The following is a 21690-nucleotide window of genomic DNA, read 5'->3' as shown; positions in this document are numbered from 1 at the left end:
TTAGTTTAATATTTGACATCCAGCTGGAATATGCACACATAAAATGTCCTTTTTTTTTGCAGCACCAGAATGTTGACAGCCCTGGGGCGCAATTTCCGTTGCATCACATTCCACCACCATCCCTGCTAATAATTCTTATACATTTTTTGTGTTAAAGCATGTCTTCCTTTTTCCTTATTTTTATTTCGCCTGCCTGCGTGCTCTGCTCGCCTGAAACAATGCATTTTATCTTGGGCTCTTACACATTTTATTTTCTACTCTTTTCCATTCAGCTTTGACATAAGAACGCACACACGTACACATCTATACACACTGTACGAGCAGAGGCTGAGACGCTTACACATTAGGGTGAACCCGAGTATAAATTTTCCTGGACCTTCACTTTTGATCCCTAAAAACGAAAAAATTGGCCATACCCTGTGTTTTCTGTGTCTAAAAATGATAGAAAAGGGATACAAGATGGCAGATGAAGACCCCACAAAATATGCAGTTCTATCAGGTCCACCCCAAGGCAGACAACTTACTCGAGTAGTCCCCCCCTCTGGTAGCCCCTTTATTGCCAGGCAATGCTAAAAAATGCAAGCCAGAATGCATGTCTACTCTAGATACGATACTAGAATACAACTAAATACTTAATTTTGCTCTTTGCCGTTGCCTTTGCCTTTGATTCTTTTAATTTTCCACAGAGGGGTGCTGGGTGTGCGTGTGTGAGGGCCAGACCGGCCAGAACGGCTATGCAGTCTGGCAGTACTTATGGCCTACGCACACACGACTACTAACACTCGTAGATACATGTGGGAGGCACTGTATGGGTGTGTGGGCTTGTGTGTGTCTGGCTGACTGGAAGACAGCTGTTTCGGAGCAATAGGTTCGATGCCAGTGCAATGCAGTGGCAGTGGCAGCAGAATAAGTCGGTCTTTCGACGTCAGCGGACGCGTAGCAGCGTTGTTTTCCCTCAATTCGTGAGTTGTTGTTGTTGCCTCGTGTGTTATAGTGTGGCACGTAAAATCGCTCATACCCTGCGCCGATCCTCGATCATATCGCTCATACGCCGCGTGATCCAATAGTGATCTCGCTGGTGATGCGGAAGTGAAATTGTTTTCTGATTGAAATGTAAATAAGCAACGCCAGCCAAAACAAACATGGCCACGGGCCCCCGGAGTAATCGCCGACGTTTATCATTGAAAATATGTGCAAAAGTGCAGACCAGATCCGCAGATTGACGCAGGCAAGAGTGCAGCCAGAGCCATTGAGGCCTTCATTAAACGCCAAAAATTAGATATATTCCATTAGAACTGAGGATGCATTAACATCTTAAAAGAATTTCCAAATCGAACTACTATAAACATTTGGTTTTAAATTACCTTAAAATATATTTCGAAGCAAACCATCAGGCAGGGCACTGTTGACAAGAGGCCATTAAGTGCACAGAAAATGAAATGAAAATGTGTACACTGCTCGCAGGCAGGCATTCTATCTCAGAGTTCATGAAACGAACGATTGTTATTTAAATTTCACACAGAAAAAGATTCAATTGCATATACAATTTACGGCCACAGAGTAGATCATCGATCTCCCACGTACTTTGGAACGTTCTTCGATCTCCAGGATTGAGTGTACGAGTTTCATTCAATGTATAGTCAGATGTTTTAAATAAATTGCACATGCTTTACGTATAAACAAGCCATCAGCATTGGAACAACTCAAGCAACAATTAAAGAAAATTAAGACATAAAAGATCAAATTAAGAAAAACAGATACATCGTAGAGCAGAAGAGGAGAGCAAAGCTCTGCCCCGAAATGCATTCAAAATATTTTCAGAATGCTTAAATTCTTGTTTGACACATTTTTGACTTAATGCTCTCGATGTGCGACATTTTCAGTGCTTAATGAATGATTTATTGTGTGATTTATCTGTTCCATTTCACTTTGAAAGACTTATCTGGCATAAGAGGATGTTGCATTGGTAACTGTAGATTTTATAAATATTATTCGACACGTGTGTAGGTGTTATTTCCTCTACATTTCCTTTGAATTTCCATCGAATTTCAATTTGGCCAATGCTAATGTATAAATCGCAGAATAGCCCCGAAGGGCAGACAGGTAATATTTATCTGTCTGAATCACCTTGGGCCGCCAACCAGCCAAACAGCCAACCAACCAACCAGCCAGAAAGCCCATGGTTCTCCAGTGTTACGCACACGAACGGTGTATCTGCCGACATGTCTAATAGGAAATTGGCCAGAACCGGCTCGGCTAACTATTCCTCGTTCCCCTCTGCGCATCTGAGTAATACTAGAATGCTGGGGCCAGTATAAAATAAACAAAGGAAGGTACAATAAATTGAGGCAAACTTATACACATGTACCTTCGGTATCGTACTGTATCGCATCGATGTGTTTGTGGGCGAACAACAAAAGTACAAGAAAATACAAATATCGAACACAATGGAAACAATAATGTGCGAAACGATTGGAAAATGCGCCACAGTCGCCGGACTCTGTGTCTCTGTCTCCGTTTCCGTGTCCGTGTACGTCTGCTAGTACAATCCGTACGGTCAGCGTCTGGGGTTCGTGTCTCCGGTCAGAAGCAGCCGGCTAGCCAGAGGGCTCACATCGAGTCGCAATCGTGGATAAATCGATGGGCATTATCGCGAAGCTATCGACAGTTTTGAGTCAGGAGATTCTTCTGTTCTTTTTTTTGTATATTTGTGAACCAACTCATATTTCAAAAACATTTCTCACAGCTGTGCAAGTGCTAACAATCCTCTAAGAAATCTTTCATAATTGTGATCTGTAGTCTGTGGTCTGTGTGGCGTGGTCTGTGCAGAGGCAGACTAGAGGGCGGCAAGCCCTGTAGCTGTTGACAAGTGTTAAAGTGCAATGTGCTAATTATGTCACATAGGGCGTATGCGTGTTGTTGAAAGCAAATCGTGAAGTGAAAGCCAAAGCAAAAGGCGTAAGGGAAGAACAAGCGGAAGAGGGCTAAACGCCCATTCAATACTTGTTGCTGGGAATCGAATTATTGCCAGAGTGGAATAAAAAAAAGCAAATGTCAACTGCCAATGCCCTGAAGGTGTAGCAAATAATGTGAAAAAAAATAAAGAAAGAGAAGCGAAACAAAACGAAACGATACGAAAAGAGAAACGGTATAGAAAATGAAGTGTCAACGGTTTGAGATGAAATTATCAATTGCTGGGCCTTCGCCGTCTGCCCAAATGTGATTTATTCCTCTATACATGAGAATCTGTGTGTTTGCCAGTGGCAGTGTGGTGTGTGGTTGTGTTCGTAGTGTGCGTGTCGAGAACAAAGGGAAATAATGTCATGCATTGGCTCGACGGCATTTCTTTGGATGACAATTTAATTAGCGGACGCGCCAGCGGCAGCAACGGCGAAAACAGCGACAGCAATCAGCGGAAATCAACGCCGTCGAGCTCATCGCCCACCAAAGCAAGTAGGTTGCACCTATACCAAAGTATGTACACACTCTACACAGATACACACATGGATACCTATACCTACACAACACACACACAATTACAGCCTCACACTAAAGGCCCTCTCAGTGTGGCCAAGCTTTAATTCGTTGGCGTGTGGGAGCCACCCGAGCGTGTTTATTTGGCTAAGAGCGGGGTTCTGGGGAAAGCGCGGGTTTGAGGTCTGTAAGCGCATACAATCTATCTGACATCTACATAAGTCCCAGGGCGATAGCTAACTGCTGTCTATATCCACACGGAGAAAGCTAACTGACAACTATATCCACAGGGAAAGCTATCTGCAATCTATTACCACAGGAAGAGCAAATTTGATTTTGACTTCAAATCAAGAGGCGGTTAATTAGGCATCCAAAAGGCAAGAAGACAATTTTCAATTAATATGAATGAAATAGAAACTGCTTAAGAACTTTGGCAAAGATCTGAAAGAGACACAAAATAGTCACTGATTTACCAACGTCCCGTCCCACACGATAAATCTCCACCATTCCCCATAAAAGTCTTCTGTAACTTTTAGTCTGCCCAAAGCAATAGGCGAGTTGCCTGCCACAAATTGGGGTAAAAATTGTTTTTGTCATATCGTATCATAACTCATATATTGTGTCCGCATAAACAATTAACGTTTTGGAATTCCACGAACTGCTTATGAACATTTTAATCAGGAATGAAAACAACATCTACCATAATCTTTAAGAATATTGCTTGAATTACTGAAAATGTTGCTAATATTCATATTCAAAGCAAACGAAAATAAAATTGAAACTCATTAGAAAGAACTCATGGCAGAAACAAGCCGCAAATGGACTCTCCGCGATTGATACACCTGTTTCTCATGCCACACGAGATATGAAATGATTTTCACTGCCCCAAAAAATTTAAACCGAAAACAATTTAGCCTTATTGGAATGTTTATTTCAATTACGCCATAAAATGTACTTGAAAACGATTCTCTCCGAAACTTTTGATTGATTTTTGGTGCTCAGCAAATGAATTTGCAGCCAAAAATTTGTCTTTGGCAGCCAGAAGCAATGTGAAAAAAATTAAATGGTATTGAATTTTAATTGGGAAACACATTATTCCCGACCCATGCTTCTGTGTGTTTATCTTCTTTCTGCTCATAATTCAACATCAATTATTAAAATCATATTCATCATTTAGTCCGAGCAATCAGCGGGGGGCTTTTATGTGGCTGCGGCTCATTGAACTTGCTGGTAAAATATTTCCTAAACCGAACATAACGATTTGCCATGCCAATTTTTCATTGGGAAAGCAATTAAATTGGTCTCGCTTCCGTTACCTTGATCGTTCATCGATCATCAGCCAGGAATTGATTCCCATTGATCTAAATTTTCCGACCCATTTCGGGGGGCCTTCAATTAGCACAGTCGCGAAACTGAGATCGATTTTATTTTCGAAAGAATTCACAGAATCAACAAAATGGCAAAGTGTTTTGGCTTCGTTGTAAGTCTGAGGCATATGGCAATTTGATTTGTAATTTATTGTTTACAGAATCTCGTACGTTTGCATTTCCATCTTCATTCCAGTTTTCTCGATGTGGCACAGACGTCCAAACAATATTACAAATTGTGGCAGGCAGGCAGGGTATAAAAATAGACCCGGATCTCTCACCTTTTTGGAATGACTGCAGATGACCCAGAAAAGCGACGGGGAAAACTAATTTAGTTGTGATTCTGACACAATTAATAGAAATAAATAAATATTCGTTTGTGTGTGGAAATTCACTCGGGAAATCAGTGTTGGAATTTATATGTTTATTAAAATTGCTGGAAATATATGGGTGGGAAATTCCTTTTGCTATTCGGTTTTCACTCAAAGAGTCCAACAGGTCATTAAATCAGTTTATTTATTTGATTCCATTTAATGCGTCGGAGCTTTGAGTAAGATCCATTAAATTAAACACACATTAAACCCCCAATGAAAAAGGGAATCTCTGTCACCCTTTTGCAGCCACACACCATGTTGGGCCTGGTTATTATTCCTCATATGTTGGCCATTAAAAAGTTTAACTGCAGCCAGTTTCCATCAAAGGCTGTGCCCCGCATTATGTGTATTTATGAAATCGTTCATACGCATAGACACGAAAGATCCTCTGGTTTGTGTGGCATACAAAAAACGAGGCAAAGACGGAGGCAGAAGCGAGACCCGAGCAGGAGGCACACTGCCCCATAATAGAACCATAAACTGCAACAGGCGGCAGCAAAAAATAGACAGAAACTTGCTCATTTTTCTTGTTTGTTCAAGAGTTTGCCTGTGCATTCGGTTTTGCTTGTTGTCCCAGCCGCCGTCGCCGCCGCCGCCTCACGCAACTTTCATTCTATCTCTCTCTATGGTGAGCTATGGTTCCTCTCTTTATCTTTCCTTTTCTATTTATTTTCCACTTTCTATGCTATTTGGAATCGTCTAGCCGCTGAGGAAGATGGAGTAGAACAGCAGGCACAGTGTTGAGGTTTAAAATGCGTACAAACAGATTAGTCGTAGATTAGGGATGTTTTGGGGGTTTTTATGGATTTTGTTTCTTATATTGGATGGAATTTTCATTGGAAAATGAACTTTAATGTGGTTAAACCCTTTATTGAAACCCATGTTATCTATAATCTATAATATATATCCATAATAAATGAGAAAATCTCTCAAGATTTCCATCTATCCATTGATCGATATCCGACGAATATTAAAGATCACTCCGCTCGTATTTCCAATATCCAAACAACTCAGAAAAAATAAAGATTTTGTGTTTATATAGGATATAATCCACAAATATTTCCAATCTTTAGTCGTATATTTACTTTGCCCACTGTCTGCAGACGGTTTAGCAGCTCACACGCACATTCCGACAGTTTATTGGCATGCCGTATGCCGCACACCGCCAGGTCCGCTCGAATGCACCCTGCCCCCTAAGTCTGTGAGGCATGCCCCACACATGAAACCCACACAAACACCCCTACACACAAGTAGACAGAGCGAGCGGCACACGCATAAAAGAAACAACAAATAAAATGGTTTGTACGCAAAATATTTAACACGAAAACACACAGAACCGAACCCAATTCCGGAGCCAAGTGGTTGCAGTTCCCAGTCGCGTGCCTCGCTGGCCACATCGCATCCCGTATCCGTTCCGCCCCAACAAGAGAGAGTGTGGAAGATTGAATCTCATAGATCGCATTGTTTCTTGATCAGCAGGAGAGTTCTGTCTTTGTCGCGCTCATGATCATCGTGTGTGGGTGTCGGGGTCGTGGTATCCATCTGCTCCAGATTTTTACCCGTTTTAATCGTACCTGACGATCTCGTTAATGGAAGAATGTGCTCAAGTGATCCATAAATTGGATTGATACTTTTATTGTGCGGCTGCTTAATTGTCCGCAGACATACATTTCGCTTGGATAAAGCATTTCGTGCCAATTACAAGAATTATTTATGAGTTCTTACTATTACGATACTGAGTAAGTGTTTATAAATAAAAGATATTCCCATATTCCATCCCGAGATTGTTTATACGGGTTGAATATTTTCGTGGAATTAATATATTGAAGAAATATTGGCTGATTACTACGAGTAGTTCTGTGAATCAAGATCTCGACAGGTTTATCCCCGATCTATCTGGCATATTTTGCATAACTTCTGTTTAAGATTAATTGAGGGGTTTACTGGCGTATCTGGCTTCTATCAGAATCTTTTTAATATGTTCCACCTTGATAAATGGCATAAATTAGCCAAGTATTTGATGTATGTATGCATGTGCCTATTCCTTTATGTTTGTGGTCGGTGTCGGTCTCATGTGTGTGTCAGTTATGTAATCGTGAAAGAAAATCCTTTTGCTGGCAAGCTTTTCAATGCTACACAAGAGAAAAGAAGAAAAGCCCAGAGGGGGATGGGATCGGGTTGTCGTTACCGTTGCCTCTCAAGAAGCGAGGCTGATTCTGTAACACATGTAAATATTAATGAAAGATGACAATGTGTACTTGACAACTTAATCGATAAATCAATTGCCTTTGCCAGAAGATAATGCCTTTACCCCTTTTGAATAAAAATATATTGTAAGCATGGTAAATGTGTGTGTCTGGGCTTTTGATGGATGGCAGGAGGAGGGAGATGGAGATTGGTGCGTGTGTAGCATACATTCCGGCCCCTTTGGGGTATTGTGTAACCAACAACCCAGACACTGTCGTTCGCCCATAAAGAATGGAATGTCATTGAACATCTAGATATTAAGCCACACATCAACCTGCCAGAATCTCACAAATAATCGAATTTCGTTACTTGAAGGTGCCACAAATCAAAACCAAGATGTTGCATGCATTTGGCCGCAATTTATCCAGATGTAAACTGCCATTGGCCCTCGTTTCTGTGGGGTCTATTTGTGGTCTAGGGGGGTGCGTTCCCGAATGCGCTTACACACTCTGCTCTTCTCCAAATAAACACGCTCTCAACTATTTGTAAACAAAAATCGAAAAGAAAAGTAACAAAAAGAAATAGAAAAACTCACAACAATGTTGAAGGAAAAAAAACACACAGAAATCCAAAATCAAATAAGCAACAAAAAATAATTTTCCATTTTCATTATTATGATTTTGTTGTTGTTGTTTTGCCCCTTTATCCATTCCATATTTTTCCCCTTATTTTTCCCTTGTGTTTTGTTTTGTGTACGGTTGTGGTCACCTTTTTGTTTTGTTTTTTACTTTATGTGTCTTTTGTTTTTTGTTTGTTGGTTTTTCTTTCACATGTGGGAAAACTAATGCACGACTATGCTCCGAGAACGAAGACGTCATGCACACTTTAAGCTAAACACCAGGTAAACCAAATCAGAAACAAACTCATTTACTTAGCCATAAGCTAATTAGCTTTAGAATTAAGTTAAGATCTCCCATCGAAATAGTGATGACTAAAAGCGAGAGAGTGCCATCTGTATAAGAGATCAAAAGTTTGTGAATGGCGTAAGGATCATGCGCAGATCTCTTATAATACATAATGGGGTTGGAGCTTTTAAGATCATTTTGTGCTTTTCGATCAATATATTTATGGAAAATTATAGGCATTGATAAATCAACAATAGATGGCGTTGCCTTAGAGATCGAGAATGAATCTTCAGTGCTAGATGGATTTTATATTATATTTTTTTTATAACTTCTCTCAAAAATGATTTCAATTGTTAAATTGTCTGCCAGCCATAGACTGACTATCTATTTCGAAATGAGAAGTATCCATCCATAAGTCATGGCTCATGAAATCTGTATCGCTCGATCCCCAAAACCCATTTAATCTTCCTATAATTTCTGCCAAATTCCTTAAATGAAGCCCAGCAATTATCTAAGAAAACAACTATCTCAAAGCGGAGAGAAGATAAAAATATTATCGCCCAAGATTAAACTGTCGCCGTCACATTTATGTCAAAATAAACAATAGATACAGCGGCGTGGAATGACAGGCGCCGATTAGCTTTGATACAAATTGGCACGGGATGGCAAAAGGTGTCGGGCTCCTTTAAATTATATTTATGCCCCCGCCAGCTCTGCGTTATCCCTAGCTAATTTCTCTAATTGGCTGATAAATAACGCCGATTCACGAGCATTTTTCATAAGCGAAAATTATTATTTATTAGGCGTGATGGCCTCCCTGTGAACTTTACATCATGAATATTCGTACAGCAAGAGCCAGACACAGTGGAGAACTATCCAAATGAGTGGAAATTATTTTTAAAATGTTGTGCGATGACAAATACATATATTTATATCCAAGATTTGATGGGATCCACGATGGTGTTGGTGGCAGCTATAGTTTTTATTTAGGCCGCCAATGTCGCGACACATTTAACAAGGAGGCAGAGGCAAGCACAGAGGTGGAGAGAGTCCGTGTCAGAGAGGGATACAATTTATTTCGTTTGGTTCTCAATAAAAGAGCTGTTAATTTAATTGGAAATGCGGTTATTGTTAATTTACTCCATCATCTGCTGCTTACCAAAGATATAAATTAATTTCCCAGCACTCAGTTGTTACAGCAGCTGTCAACCCACAAAAACCAGAACCAGAACCCGAACCAGAATCCCAACCAGAACGAGAACCCACCATGGAATGCGATTAAAGGCTTGATTAATTTTAATTTATTTCCTATGCTATCAATACTCGTACCAAAATAATTATAGAATCTGCAAAAAAAACCCTTTAATTTGGATAATGCAAACGGAAATAAATATTCGAGTAAATAAAGTCAATTTACTCGAGTATCGTAAAAAAGCGATGTTGGAAAAACCACGAGTCTAATTAGCTGGGTAATTGATTGTATAAGCACACAGCCATTTTTTAAAGCTTAAACATCGCTGACAATAAGAAAAACAATAAATATTTGAGCAATTTTAAACATTTTTGTCACTTAATTGAAATTTTCATAATTAATAGAAGAATTCTCGGGGTTTTACCTTCGAATCGGGAAATTGGCACAAGCTTTTTATTCCAGCTGACGTTCAGAGAGACAACCACGTCAGACAATGTTCAGTGCTGACGTTTGATCATAGTTTTTGTTGAATACCCTTTTTAAACTTTCGGAGATGTATCAGTGTACAATTTCGATTTGGGATGGTAAGAGCCCTTAAGAATCTTACAAGATCCTATTATTCCTCTTAGAAACACTTTTCAAATGCATTGATTCCTTCCCTACCACATTAAATTCTCTTTCTATATCCAAGAGCATCCAAAGTTCGTAGTCCTTTGCTGCTGGTGTTCTGCTCTCTCTCTCTCTCTCTCTGTCTCTCCATGTTCTCGTTCGATTCTTTTTGTTAATCTTATAAACGAATGCTCGGGGCACAGCATGCGTTCATTTCATTGAGAACGATGATTTGTTGTTCTTTCGATTTACTCGCTCGCATTTGCTTTATGAAACATTTTCTATTCTTTTTTGTTTTGTTTTATGGTTTTTATGTTCGTTTTTCATTTTTCTTTTAATTTGAAAAAAAAATTGAAGCGACGCAGACAAATCTTGTTGCTCTTGGCGTTGCGGCAGTGGCAAAGAAAGCCAATGGTTCAATGCCAGTCGTAGTCGTCGGCGTCGGCGTTTTGTTGTTCTAGTCGCGTTCTTTTTTGGCCAAAACTGATCTCGCCCAACTGTCAGTTTTCGGTACAGAGTCGACTCGTGCGGTTTTGCTGCGGTTAAAATTTACTTATGTTCAACACATTTCTCACTTTGTCACGTTGTTCACGAGATGTTACAACAAAAATCATAATTTATTATTGAAATTTAAGTAAAGGCAGTGAATGAGTGTGCTGTGGCAGTGAAATTCGTCACAGACCGCAGATGATTGCATAAATATTTTGGGTAAAACCCACAGAAAAGTGTGACCATTGTTAAATTGATAAATGAAAGGTGCTAAACAAACAAAAACTCACTATGAAAGAAGTAGGAAGACCAACAAACGTTCGGAAAAGTCCGCCAAGTAAGCGAAACTCTTACTTTCCCCACTTTGCCCTTTTGGATATCCCCAGTCCTGGCCCTCTCCCTTTGGCCAATGCCATTTGCCACATGCACTTTATTTTGGGAACCAGACATCTGGCTCTTGATAAATATCAAAAGTCATTAAATTTCTCTTCTAATATCCATACACTTCAGTGGTCGTTAAACAAACAATGCTTGCCGCTGGCCAGCGGAACTAAAAATAATTTCAATTTGTTTATCATCGAATCGTGCACGAATCGCGGGTACGGGTACATTGTCCAAGTTGATTTTACAAAGTAGTAGACAGAATCAAACGGAATGTTTACTCCAAGCGTATCTATCCCCACGCTCTATATTCATATTCATATATGTATATGTATATGTTCTTCCGAGTGAGTGTGTGTAGACATCAATAAAACTGCCAAAATTGCTTTGCTATCGATCATCAGTTTATCGATCCGATTGTTTGGTCTGCTTTGTTGGGAAGAAACGTGCTGACGCCCAGCGCTGCGCTGTTGCTGCTTTTTTGTGTATACAAATACAAATTGGAAAAATCGAAAAATATAATCCAGAAATCAGGGATGGAAAGTGTTGAGGATTCTGAGGAACCAAAACATGAACTAATAAAAGCCGAACTAGAATCAAGAACAATATAAATTGGAGATATATATACAAATAACTAACTATTTTTGAATATGCGGAGAGTTTTCCGAATATATTTCGTTAAATTTTGAAAGAGTACATTCAGACAAACTTCAGTTTTCCAGTTTTTTGCGAGTTATAAAAAAATGATAAACTAATTGTCCTGGATATGCAGTAAAATATATTTCAATCCATATGTCATAAATTTTAATTCTTTTGAAATTAAGATTTGGAAAAGGTTGCAGCTTTGAAAATGTTAAAATTATGCGAATAGTGATGGTGAATGTGATAGGAATAACCGGGATAACCTGCCTGATTATAAACATACCCAATAATTATTATTCTCCATTTAAAATATTTAACTTGAAACACACGTTTCCAAAACACTTATAGAGCTCAAAACTTTCATATATTTTTCTTCAAGTAAATCTATATATTTTGCTCGCACCTAAAAGAATACTACAAAAAATTCGTAAACGATTTGGAGAGAAGTTAAAAACATAAATCAAAAGAGCAAGCAAAAATCTTAGAATGGAGAATCCCTCTCTTCGATCAGCTGAAAAATATTCCAAGATCTTTTCCAATCAGTGGCCAAAATTAATGACACTTGGCTGAGTTGGGCATGACTGCCAAATATTTGAATACAGAAGCACTCTTGTCATTTCTTAAATATGGGAAAATGTTTTGAGATTTACGCATTCCACAAACTGTAGGGGAGACATCCTAGCAGCAACATACATGGGGTATAATTATACTATATGTATCGTATGTATTTTTTTCTAAATATTTGTTTTGGAATGGCATATGCTATGGCTCTGAGAGCTGAGATGTCTCAAGCGGTCGGCAGTTTGTCAAAAATTCTCAGTGTAGACGGGCAGGCAGTGTCACAGCGCATCGGAATAAAAAATGTAAATTATGGAAAGGCTGCAAAGAATCCCATTTTTATGGCTCATTTGGGATTTCAATAGATCTGTTAATCTGCTTAATTTGATTTGCAGAATTAAAAGCGCAGTGCCAAGTGATAGGAAACTTTGGAATACTCTTCTCGGATCACTCTATTTATTTGCTCAAGAAATTCAGGGTAAAATTTCCCTTATGCCAACAGCCGTTGAATCGTAATCATTGGATAAATCAATTTATTTATGCTCCGTTCCGTTGTTGTAATTTATTGGTCTGCTTTGGTAATTTTCCTTTCCTTAGAGCAGTTTTTTGGTGGCGCCAAAAATCGGTGATATTTATATTTATTTTTCCTACATCGCCGGTGCTTTTTTCTTACTTTTTTATTATTATTTATTTATATGCGGCGAGTGTTGAAAGGCCGTGCGCCATATAGTCGAAGAGAATGGCTAACAATTGGTCCCGATGCTGGATCTAAAATCCGGTTCAGTTGACTTACAGCAGTCGTTGAAGAAAGACCAATATATTTTGAGATTTGGGAAGAGTTTTGATTTACGGTTCATAGGAAAAGTTTGGCATGTTGGTTGGCCGCCGTTCGCCCTGGCAACCACTCACCAATCGCAGGTCCTACTCGTAGTTTTAATTGTAGAGCTGAAGATCTCTGTTTAACACTTAAGCAAATTATCTAATGCATGTTCGAACTTTACAGATTGGACAGAAAGTCATCGCGGGGCATGATATACGAGAATGAGGAGCTCAGGTTGCGCACCATCAACATAAATGCCGAAGTTGAACGAGGTAAATGATGGGCTCTGAGGCGATCAAAGTCGGCCAAATAATGCGGCCATAAAAGTGTATTTTTATTTGTATGTGTGCAAGCATTAAACAACAGGAAATCAAATAATCGTTTAATAAATAGGGAAAATGCTGAAAACAACCAATTAAAAAGACATTAGACGGTGGCAAGCGAAACGAAGACCAAAATAATCCCAATCCCAACCGAATAAATGTATATAAATATATATAATACTCTCTGCCCACATATATCTGTCCATCTATATACGATAGATATATGCGTATGTTGTCCGTGTCTATTCATAAAAAAATAATAATGATTTTCATTGCCAAAACAGAAGATAAGCGATTGTAAACAATGCGATTTGAGGTGTCAAGAAGGTCTGACAGCTCTGCATGATTGCCACGTGCTTTGGTTGCCCCTGCTTTGGCCAGTTCCTCCCATAGATATGTGCCATTTCTGTTGACTCTAATGGCTTTCCTGCTTTCCAGGGCAATCGGACATCAAGCGCCTGCGGCGTGAGAATGAGCAATTGCGTCGCGAGATCTGGACACTGCGGGACGAGTGCGATAGGCTGAACAAACGCTTCAAGGCGAAGCTCAATGAGCATGAGTTTGGTGGCTGTCGGGGCAGTGGAGGAAGTGGTGGCACTTGTCATGCCTACAGATGTAGCGGTGGGCGAGGCAGCGGTGGTTGTGATGTAAACAGTGATGTAAGTAGAATACATAAATATGTACAACGAAAAATATTTTTACAACGTGTGTTCGTGAGATCATAATTGGTTCATATTAACTCTGGTCCAATTTGCCATGTGTTGTGTAATATTTTTCTATGAAAACAAGGCAATTTAATCCAGAATTAAATGTTCATTCGTTCAAAACTCTTTTAAATTTTGATAATTACTCCGCCATATACTTCGATAGCGATATGAATTTGATCTGTATCGGCTATCGACATCAGCTGATCACACGAAAGACGCGCCATAAAAAACAATATACTTTACTTGTGACTTTCATTTAATCTGATTTTTCCATCAAAAACAGGACTCTGACTCATGTGATACGTGTCGCGGGGCAGACGATGGCCATTGCAGCGACGATTGCTGCCAGGAGGGTGGTCCCTGTGCCCCACTCAAGCCACCACTGCCGCCAGAGGTGCCCGTATCATCCAAGAATGAGGATTCCTTGCTCAAGCCTGATGAGCAGCAGCAGCAGCAACAGCCCATTCACTTCGATCACCTGTCGGTGGTGTCTGAGGAGACGCTGAGCAATCCGGAGATGCTGCAACAGTTCCAGCAGCAAGAAAATCGAATGCTCTGCACTCCGGATTTGAATGGATCGCAGAGCACGCTGCCCAGTTTAATGGGACCACTGACTCCTCTGACGCCCATTGAGATGGTGGCCAATCAGATGAATGACCTGCATGCCTCCGTTCCACCATTGTCGTACTTTGAGAACATATTGTCGCAGCACATGGGAAATCCCAATTCGGGTGAGAGAAAGCCGCTCATCTTCATTGTGAATCTGTGATCCATTTCCAACTCTTTGTAGCGCTGACACCCACGCCCGAGCTGGGAAGCAGCTCGAGCACCACCACTGGAAAGACCATGCGCCATACCAATGGCTGGGACTACAATCTCCAGTCGCCCTTCACGCACCGCAAATATTCCAATCACACATCGCCTTCCCGCTCGCCACCGCCACCGCCACCGGCTACGATGACAACCTTTGTGCCAACATCCACACAGCAGACGCTGCCAAAGATCGCTCTGAATGCCCCACATCTGCCAGTTGGCCAGGAGGACAACATCGAGACGGTGGCCATCACCACGAATGCCACGCAACAAGCGCTCAACAGTCCGAAGCATTTCTTTGCGCCGCTCAAGCCGCGTCTCAGGCTCAACACGAAGCTCGCCAACCAGAGCCAGGGCCAGGGCCAGGGCCAGATGCGAGACGCCCTGCCGCCAGGATCACCGCCACCGCCGCTACGCGATCCTCCGGATATATTCGTGAACAATGCTCTGGCCTCGCCGTACCGACGAGTCTCGCCACAAGTAAGTCCGCGTCGCCATCGCGCCCACTTGCATTGCCATGCCCACCAGCATTCGCGCCAGCACCCCAGTCAGCGGCACGACCAGGACCACAAGCATGACCATGACAAGCTGGAGGTGCCACAGCATCCCCAGCACTGTGCCCTGCACCGTGCGGTAGTCGATGTGGCCGCTGCCGTTGGCTTGGGCATTGGCCCCGCTGCCAGTGTCAGTGCCAATGCCAGAGACAAAGATAGGGCTCGGCCGCATCCGGGCTCCAGCGTGCTGGATATCTACACTGCTGCTCTGGCAAATGCAGCGGCAGCCCGCTGCTCTCCACTGCCAATGCCCCGCTTCGCAGCGGAGCCCATCTATGCGACCGCACAAAAGCCCTGCCAGAGCACCTGCATTTCGGCCACGGCCCTGACTAAGCCCGTGATGACCATCACAACAAACACCACAAAGACCACAACTTCCCCTTCGATATTGCCAGCGAAGGCATCGAAGGTCCCATCGCAGAGGGAGAACGTTAGTCAGGTGAGGGATCGATCCTCTGGCCAGCAGTCGATCATCCTCGTGTCATGGTCCTCTCCTTTCATCAAATCTAGTCATCAGTTCAGCCTAGCTGCATTTAAATGGAATATTGTTCTTCATATTTTTATGCTTTCGATGTCTATTATTTTTAGAATTTTTAGACCTCTTGATCGACCCCAAACTATTTTTGTAGCAAATTTGAAAATAGTTCTCATGTGTTCTTCTCAAAATATATTCTATTCCCATCCCAGACTGCTAAATTTATATTAAAAATCAATTTTCAAAACTAATTAACAAACAAAAGTAGAAAATGGGAGTAGTTCTATGTTGTTATGTTTCTTTCACATTTCTTCACTTATAACAAAGGATCTAGGATCACTTAAATGTTTAGTAATTTAAGCGAAATTACATAATAAATATAATAGCCTTTAAGTAAGCGTATGAATTGTTTAGAACTATAATTAAATGTGTCCTCTTTTAGAAGCTAAATCCAAATCGCTTGAAATTGCTTTAGAAAAATCACAAATTATATTTTATTTTATTTCTAATGTCCCACAGACGGATTCGGTCAACCTGGAATCAATACTAAACGACATTGAGACCATTTCGGAGGACATCTTGGCCATTCAGCTGGAGAAAAGCAAGTCGCGGGACAACCTGAGCCAACGGCAGGACAACGACAAGGCGAAGAAGCCATACCGCTCCGAGATGAATCTGTATCTGCAGTACGATGGCACAAATCCGACCATTTCCCCTGCCAACGCCACCACGGAGAGCGAAGCAGGAGGAGCAGTGGCGACAACAACAACCTCCAGTGATTCGGGAAACAGTGGGAACAGCAAGCTTATGCGACGCACTCGCTCCCTCGAGAGGGAGCACACCGACAGTCCTGCACCTCACATACCGGATCCGATGGCGCCGTTTCCCGACAAATGCACATATCTGGGATTCGAGCAGATCAATCAGGCGGCAGCTGGAACGCAACCGTCTCCGAATGGACAGCGTCCACCCATTGGTGCCAAGCCGAGTCTAGCGGCCAAGCCGCCGCCTCCATTGCCGCCAACGCGAAGGCCACAGATGCCCACAGAGCCACCACCTCCGCCTCCGACATCTGCCAGTGGCATGTCCCCTAACAAGAGTCATCTGTACAAGACCCTGGCCACGGCAGCGGCCAAGCGGGCCATTTTTCGATCGTCTCCTTCGCAACTAACGCGCTCCCTGGATGTGGAGCTGCCAGGGGGTGAACCGGAGACAGCCGCGGAGCAGGCGTCACAGACAGAGGTAAGAGTGGTTATTCGATTACTTCCGCCAAATTAAGATTCTATACTCATTACAGGCTGATGAGCTGGCGAGAAGGAAGGCACGTCGCGTCTCCATACTGTGTGGCGCTGGACAAGCGCCCGAAGATGGTGTGGCACCTGTAACCACAGCACCTACGGCCACTGCCAGTTGTGTGGACCTGCCCACCGCCGTGCTCACGCATCCCAGCATCAAGGCCTTCAAGATTAGTCACAGCACACCGTCCTCGCCACATTCCTCTCGGCGACGCACCAACAGCAATACCATGGCGGTGCCGGGGCATCCAGAGGTCACGGCCACCGCCTCGGCGCCGCCCAGCACCAGTCACCATCATCACCATCGCAAGGAGAGCAGCGATCCGGCGCCCATGACGACAGCGACTGTCAGTCGGACGAAGTGCTCGCGTCGTCATTCGGAGGGCACTGTCCATACGGTGCATAGGAATAGTGGTGCCAGCGGAGCAGGAGGAGGAGGACACCATCATCACCACAACCACCATCATCCGCATAGCGGCATGGCGATTAGCAACAATCCGCACCACAGCCACCATTCCCACCAGGATAGCAACCACGAGACGGCCACCTCGTTATCCGACCGGAACTCCAACAGTTTCGCCTCCTCACGTGAGTCCTCCACGAGCTTCAGCATGCGCTCCACTCGCCGGAAGATCTCGATAAGCTCACACACGGGTGGCAAGATACCCTGGTGCGGCTGCTGGGGTAACGGATGTCTCTAGGCGGGTGAGGCAGAGGAGAAGGAAAAGGAGAAGTGGTTTCAGCTGCCGTCCAGGAATGTACATTTCTAGATCTTCATATATGTTTCTATATGTTTTTAGATAGGATAGAATTTAGAAAATCCAAAATAACTTTTGCGTTTAGACAAATTTCCTTTCGTTCTGTGCAGTACAAAATGTCAGCAGTTCGTTTTCACAATTCAAAAACAAAAATTACGGAAACCGAAATTCGTTGTACATACTTATGTTTTGTTAGAATCGATTTAGTTATAGTAATTAACATCATGTAAGTTCTATAAATGTATAAAGGAAAGCAGTTAATAATGTTGCTCAGTTTGGAGAGAATACAAATCAGAAATATATTATAGAAAAAAGAAAGAGTCGGGTAATCCATTTTGAAATTATAGAAGTTTAAGGAATGATATCCACACATAAGGGTTAAATGGAGGTAACACACCCTCGCACATTTGGCCATGAGGGGCATTGAAATTGTTCCATGAGTTCTTCCGTGTAGTTTCGCTTTAAATTACATTTTTTAGATGGCAACTTTTTATAACAAATTTCATTTCACGCTTGTTGGCCACCTCTAAAGCTCCACTCAACGAATAGAACTGGTCTTTAAATGGGTAGAGATACAGAGAAACATAGTGGGAGAGAGAAGGAGAGCTGGTTAAAGAGAGAGAGCGAGGGGAAAAGAGAAGGAGCAAAGCCGCAATGGTAGGTGAAAAGGACACCGAGACCGTGGCAGGAAACACTGCAGAAACAGCAACAGAAAGTGGGGAAAATGGTACGGTCCGGGTACGTAGCTGGAAACTGCAACTGAAATTGCGCAACAAGCGAAAATATACAATATGCAAATTAGCCGCAAATTAAGGTGTAAAAATGCATGACACACAAAACGCCTCTAGGATATATGCAGGAAACAAATTAAATTTTACCCCCAGTACTAGTGGCATTGCCAGTGCCAGTGCAAATTGCGGCTGTTGCCATGGCAGGTGTGAAAGGGGTACGCTATGTAGGCGAGTCTTCTCCGAATGGTGGAGAAAATAAAAAGTCAACAAGAGGGACTGGGCCACTGCAGTGCGCCAGAGCCAGAGCCAGAGCCAGAGAAAATGTAACCCAAAACTGAGGGACTGCCAAGGGCCAATCTACAGTTTATTTTATTCCTCACCATCGCAGGGAAACGGTGACTGGGCTGGAGTCACTCCTCCAGCATAGAGACAAGCGAGAACCACTGAAGGACTGTGTACTGAACTGACTGTCCATTACTGAAGGACTGGGACGGGGACTCCATCACTGGCCAGCTGCCAATCAATTGGTTGGCACTTTACTCCGTTTTAGAAATGACAGAATTTATGGCATCTTCTCCGTTTAATTGATTGGCTGCCAAGTTCTGCCAGATTGCCGCGAGTTTCGTTTTATTGCATTGTGTTTATCTACGGAGGACTTTTAGCCTGGGGCCCGCTCGCTCTGTTTCTCCTTGGCTTTGTTCCCGTGGCCATCGACTGGCTGCCAGATGCACACACTCATCTGTTTGTTGCTGTCTCTGGCAGGGACATGAGAAATCAATTTGTAATCATTATGAGTCCGTTTATTTGCCAATGAAACCAAGTGGCAGCGCATGAGGGCAATCAGCTTTCGAGAGCTCGAGTACCGCACATAAACTCTTAGAGGCAATGCTAAAAATACAAATTATACTTTTTCAGACAAAAGAAAATATGTATAAGCTACAAATTAAATATAATAAAATAAATAAAATGCCAAAAAAAATTACCTGCCCCGGGTGAGGCTCGAACTCACGACCTTAAGATTATGAGACTTACGCGCTGCCAACTGCGCCACCGAGGCCTTGGATACGTGCGTGGCTAAGATGTGTTTTTGAATATAACCTGAGATTTCTCAGGTACATCTTTTAAAGAATTAATCTTTTGCGACGAACCGATGTATTTGTAGGTGAGCTGCAGATAACCTTACACCTGATCTGATGTTTGACCTTAACATGAAATTTGTTTATTTGTATACCCGGTACTCGAAGAGTAAATAGGGTATATTGTATTTGTGCACAAAGTGAATGTATGTAACAACATAGAAGGAAACGTTTCCGTTATATTCTTGATCAGCATCAATAGCCGAGTCGATTGAACCATGTCTGTCTGTCCGTCCGTCTTGTTGAGCGCCTGGATCTCAGAGACCAAAAAAACCAGAGCCACCAAATTTTGCATCGAGACTTCTGTATGCTCACACTGTTACAAATGTATTTCAAAAATGAGCCACGCCCTCTTCCGCCCCCGCAAAAGGCCGAAAACCTCCCAAACCATTCCGTAGGGAATGGCCATATCTATCAGATCACCAAATTGGGATCCGATTGGATCATTATTATAGTCAGAATGAACAAATTAATTTGCAGTGGCTAAACCCACCCTGTCCCGCAGCTTTTGTTGTTCTTTTCACATTCTCTCATTCACACTCTGCTTCTGCTTCACTCGGCCTCTGCCTCTTCCGTCCCTCTGCCTCTGCCGACTTTTAACCCACCCCGTCCCGCAGCTTATATTTGTTTTTATACCCGCTACTCAAGGAGTAAATAGGGTATATTGTATTTGAATAACGGTTGTATGTAACGCACAGAAGGAAGCGTTTCCGACCCCATAAAGTATATATATTCTTGATCAGCATCAATAGCCGAGTCGATAGAGCCATGTCTGTCCGTCCGTCTGTCCGTCTTGTTTGTCGGCTAGTTCTCAGAGACTATATGAGCTAGAGCCACCAAATTTTGGCTCCGGACTGCTGTATGCTCAAACTGAAACCAGTGTATTTCAAAAATGAGCCACGCCCCCTTCCGCCCCCGCAAAAGGGCGAAAACCTCCCAAATCTACAGTTTTGAAAATAAAAGAAAACTAAAAACGCGATTCCGTAGGAAATGGCCATATCCATCAGATCACCAAATTGGGATCCGATCGGATCATTATTATAGCCACAATGGAGAAATTAATTTCCTGTGGCTAAACCCACCCTGTCCAGCAGCTTTTGTTGCTCTTTTTACATTCTCTCATTCACACTCTGCTTCTGCTTCACTCGGCCCCTGCCTCTGCCCTCCCCCTGGCGTTGACTCTTCTGACTTTTAACCAAGACTCGGTTTTTAACGCTCTGTAATAGAAAAAGAGTGACCATCAAAGTTGCGTACAAGAAATTTTCATAGATGGCGCCACTTTCGTAAAATTTGCTGTGAAACCTATCGGTCATTATTGCACAGAATGTCCAGACCATTGGGCCATCAAAGTTGCGTAGAAGAAATTTTTATAGAACTTTCGAAAAATTTGCTGTGAAACCTATCGGTCCAAGAATGTAACAATTTTATTGCTGTTTTAAATATCTCATAAATTGGAAAATACGATTAAGTGATCCAATATTTTTGATGCATTTTATTTAGTAGGCTTTTTACTACGTGTTCTGTAATGTGAACGATATCTAGTGGTTGGCGATGTCTTCTACATCTAGATGTAGTCCTGAGTGCCGGGTATAAAAGTTGTGACGTGTAAGAAGCGCCTCACACGTCCCTTCTCGTTAATTACTGGATTATTCCATAATCATTTTATTTTCTTTGGAATTAGCCAAAAGTCAATCTGAATGAGATCCCTTTGAACAACTTTCTGCAACAAGATTTTTATATTTATTTACATACTTATATTAAACCGACTATAAGCATTATTTGAAATTCGTACGACCTAGTTTATTTAATTTTAGACCAACAATGTACTCACTACACAGAATTAGTGTAGATTCAAAACAACGAAAGTATTTTAGACAAAAATGTACATGCGTTTTGCTTG

General features: G+C 42.1%; 1 protein-coding gene and 1 non-coding gene across 13 annotated transcripts; one reads left to right on the top strand and one right to left on the bottom strand.

Moving 5' to 3' along the window:
- The first annotated feature begins 998 nt into the window (after nt 1–998).
- Nucleotides 999–18054, top strand: LOC117586180 (SH3 domain-containing protein C23A1.17). 12 transcript variants are annotated; one of them, XM_034276093.1, is made up of 9 exons: nt 999–1113; nt 2905–3453; nt 8267–8303; nt 13182–13270; nt 13760–13980; nt 14312–14759; nt 14819–15834; nt 16390–17112; nt 17168–18054. In XM_034276093.1, exons 2-9 carry the CDS (start codon nt 3324–3326, stop codon nt 17864–17866), a joined length of 3363 nt encoding a protein of 1120 aa, XP_034131984.1. In that variant the 5' UTR covers nt 999–1113; nt 2905–3323; the 3' UTR covers nt 17867–18054. The 12 variants fall into 12 exon arrangements, with proteins under 12 accessions (XP_034131984.1, XP_034131983.1, XP_034131992.1 ...); XM_034276092.1 differs by lacking the exon at nt 999–1113 and having other exon boundaries at nt 2399–3453; XM_034276101.1 differs by lacking the exon at nt 999–1113 and having other exon boundaries at nt 2418–3453; nt 14819–15321.
- A 1584-nt stretch (nt 18055–19638) lies between these two features.
- On the bottom strand, nt 19639–19711 carry Trnam-cau. Its single transcript has one exon. It is a non-coding gene; the product is annotated as a tRNA-Met (tRNA).
- Nucleotides 19712–21690: the final 1979 nt, after the last annotated feature.

This window comes from Drosophila guanche, unplaced genomic scaffold, assembly GCF_900245975.1.
Source record: "Drosophila guanche unplaced genomic scaffold, DGUA_6, whole genome shotgun sequence".
NCBI classification, from domain to species: Eukaryota; Metazoa; Arthropoda; class Insecta; order Diptera; family Drosophilidae; genus Drosophila; species Drosophila guanche.
Note: the sequence above shows the minus strand (reverse complement) of the source record. Positions and strands in the feature narration are given on the sequence as shown.

Bases quoted from the DNA above. Each gene is read 5' to 3' on its own strand.
- LOC117586180 (XM_034276093.1), top strand. From the start codon at position 3,324: ATGCATTGGCTCGACGGCATTTCTTTGGATGACAATTTAATTAGCGGA. The intron at 3,454-8,266 runs GTAGGTTGCACC...CTATGCTCCGAG, and splicing joins CTCATCGCCCACCAAAGCAA to AACGAAGACGTCATGCACAC. The intron at 14,760-14,818 runs GTGAGAGAAAGC...AACTCTTTGTAG, and splicing joins CATGGGAAATCCCAATTCGG to CGCTGACACCCACGCCCGAG.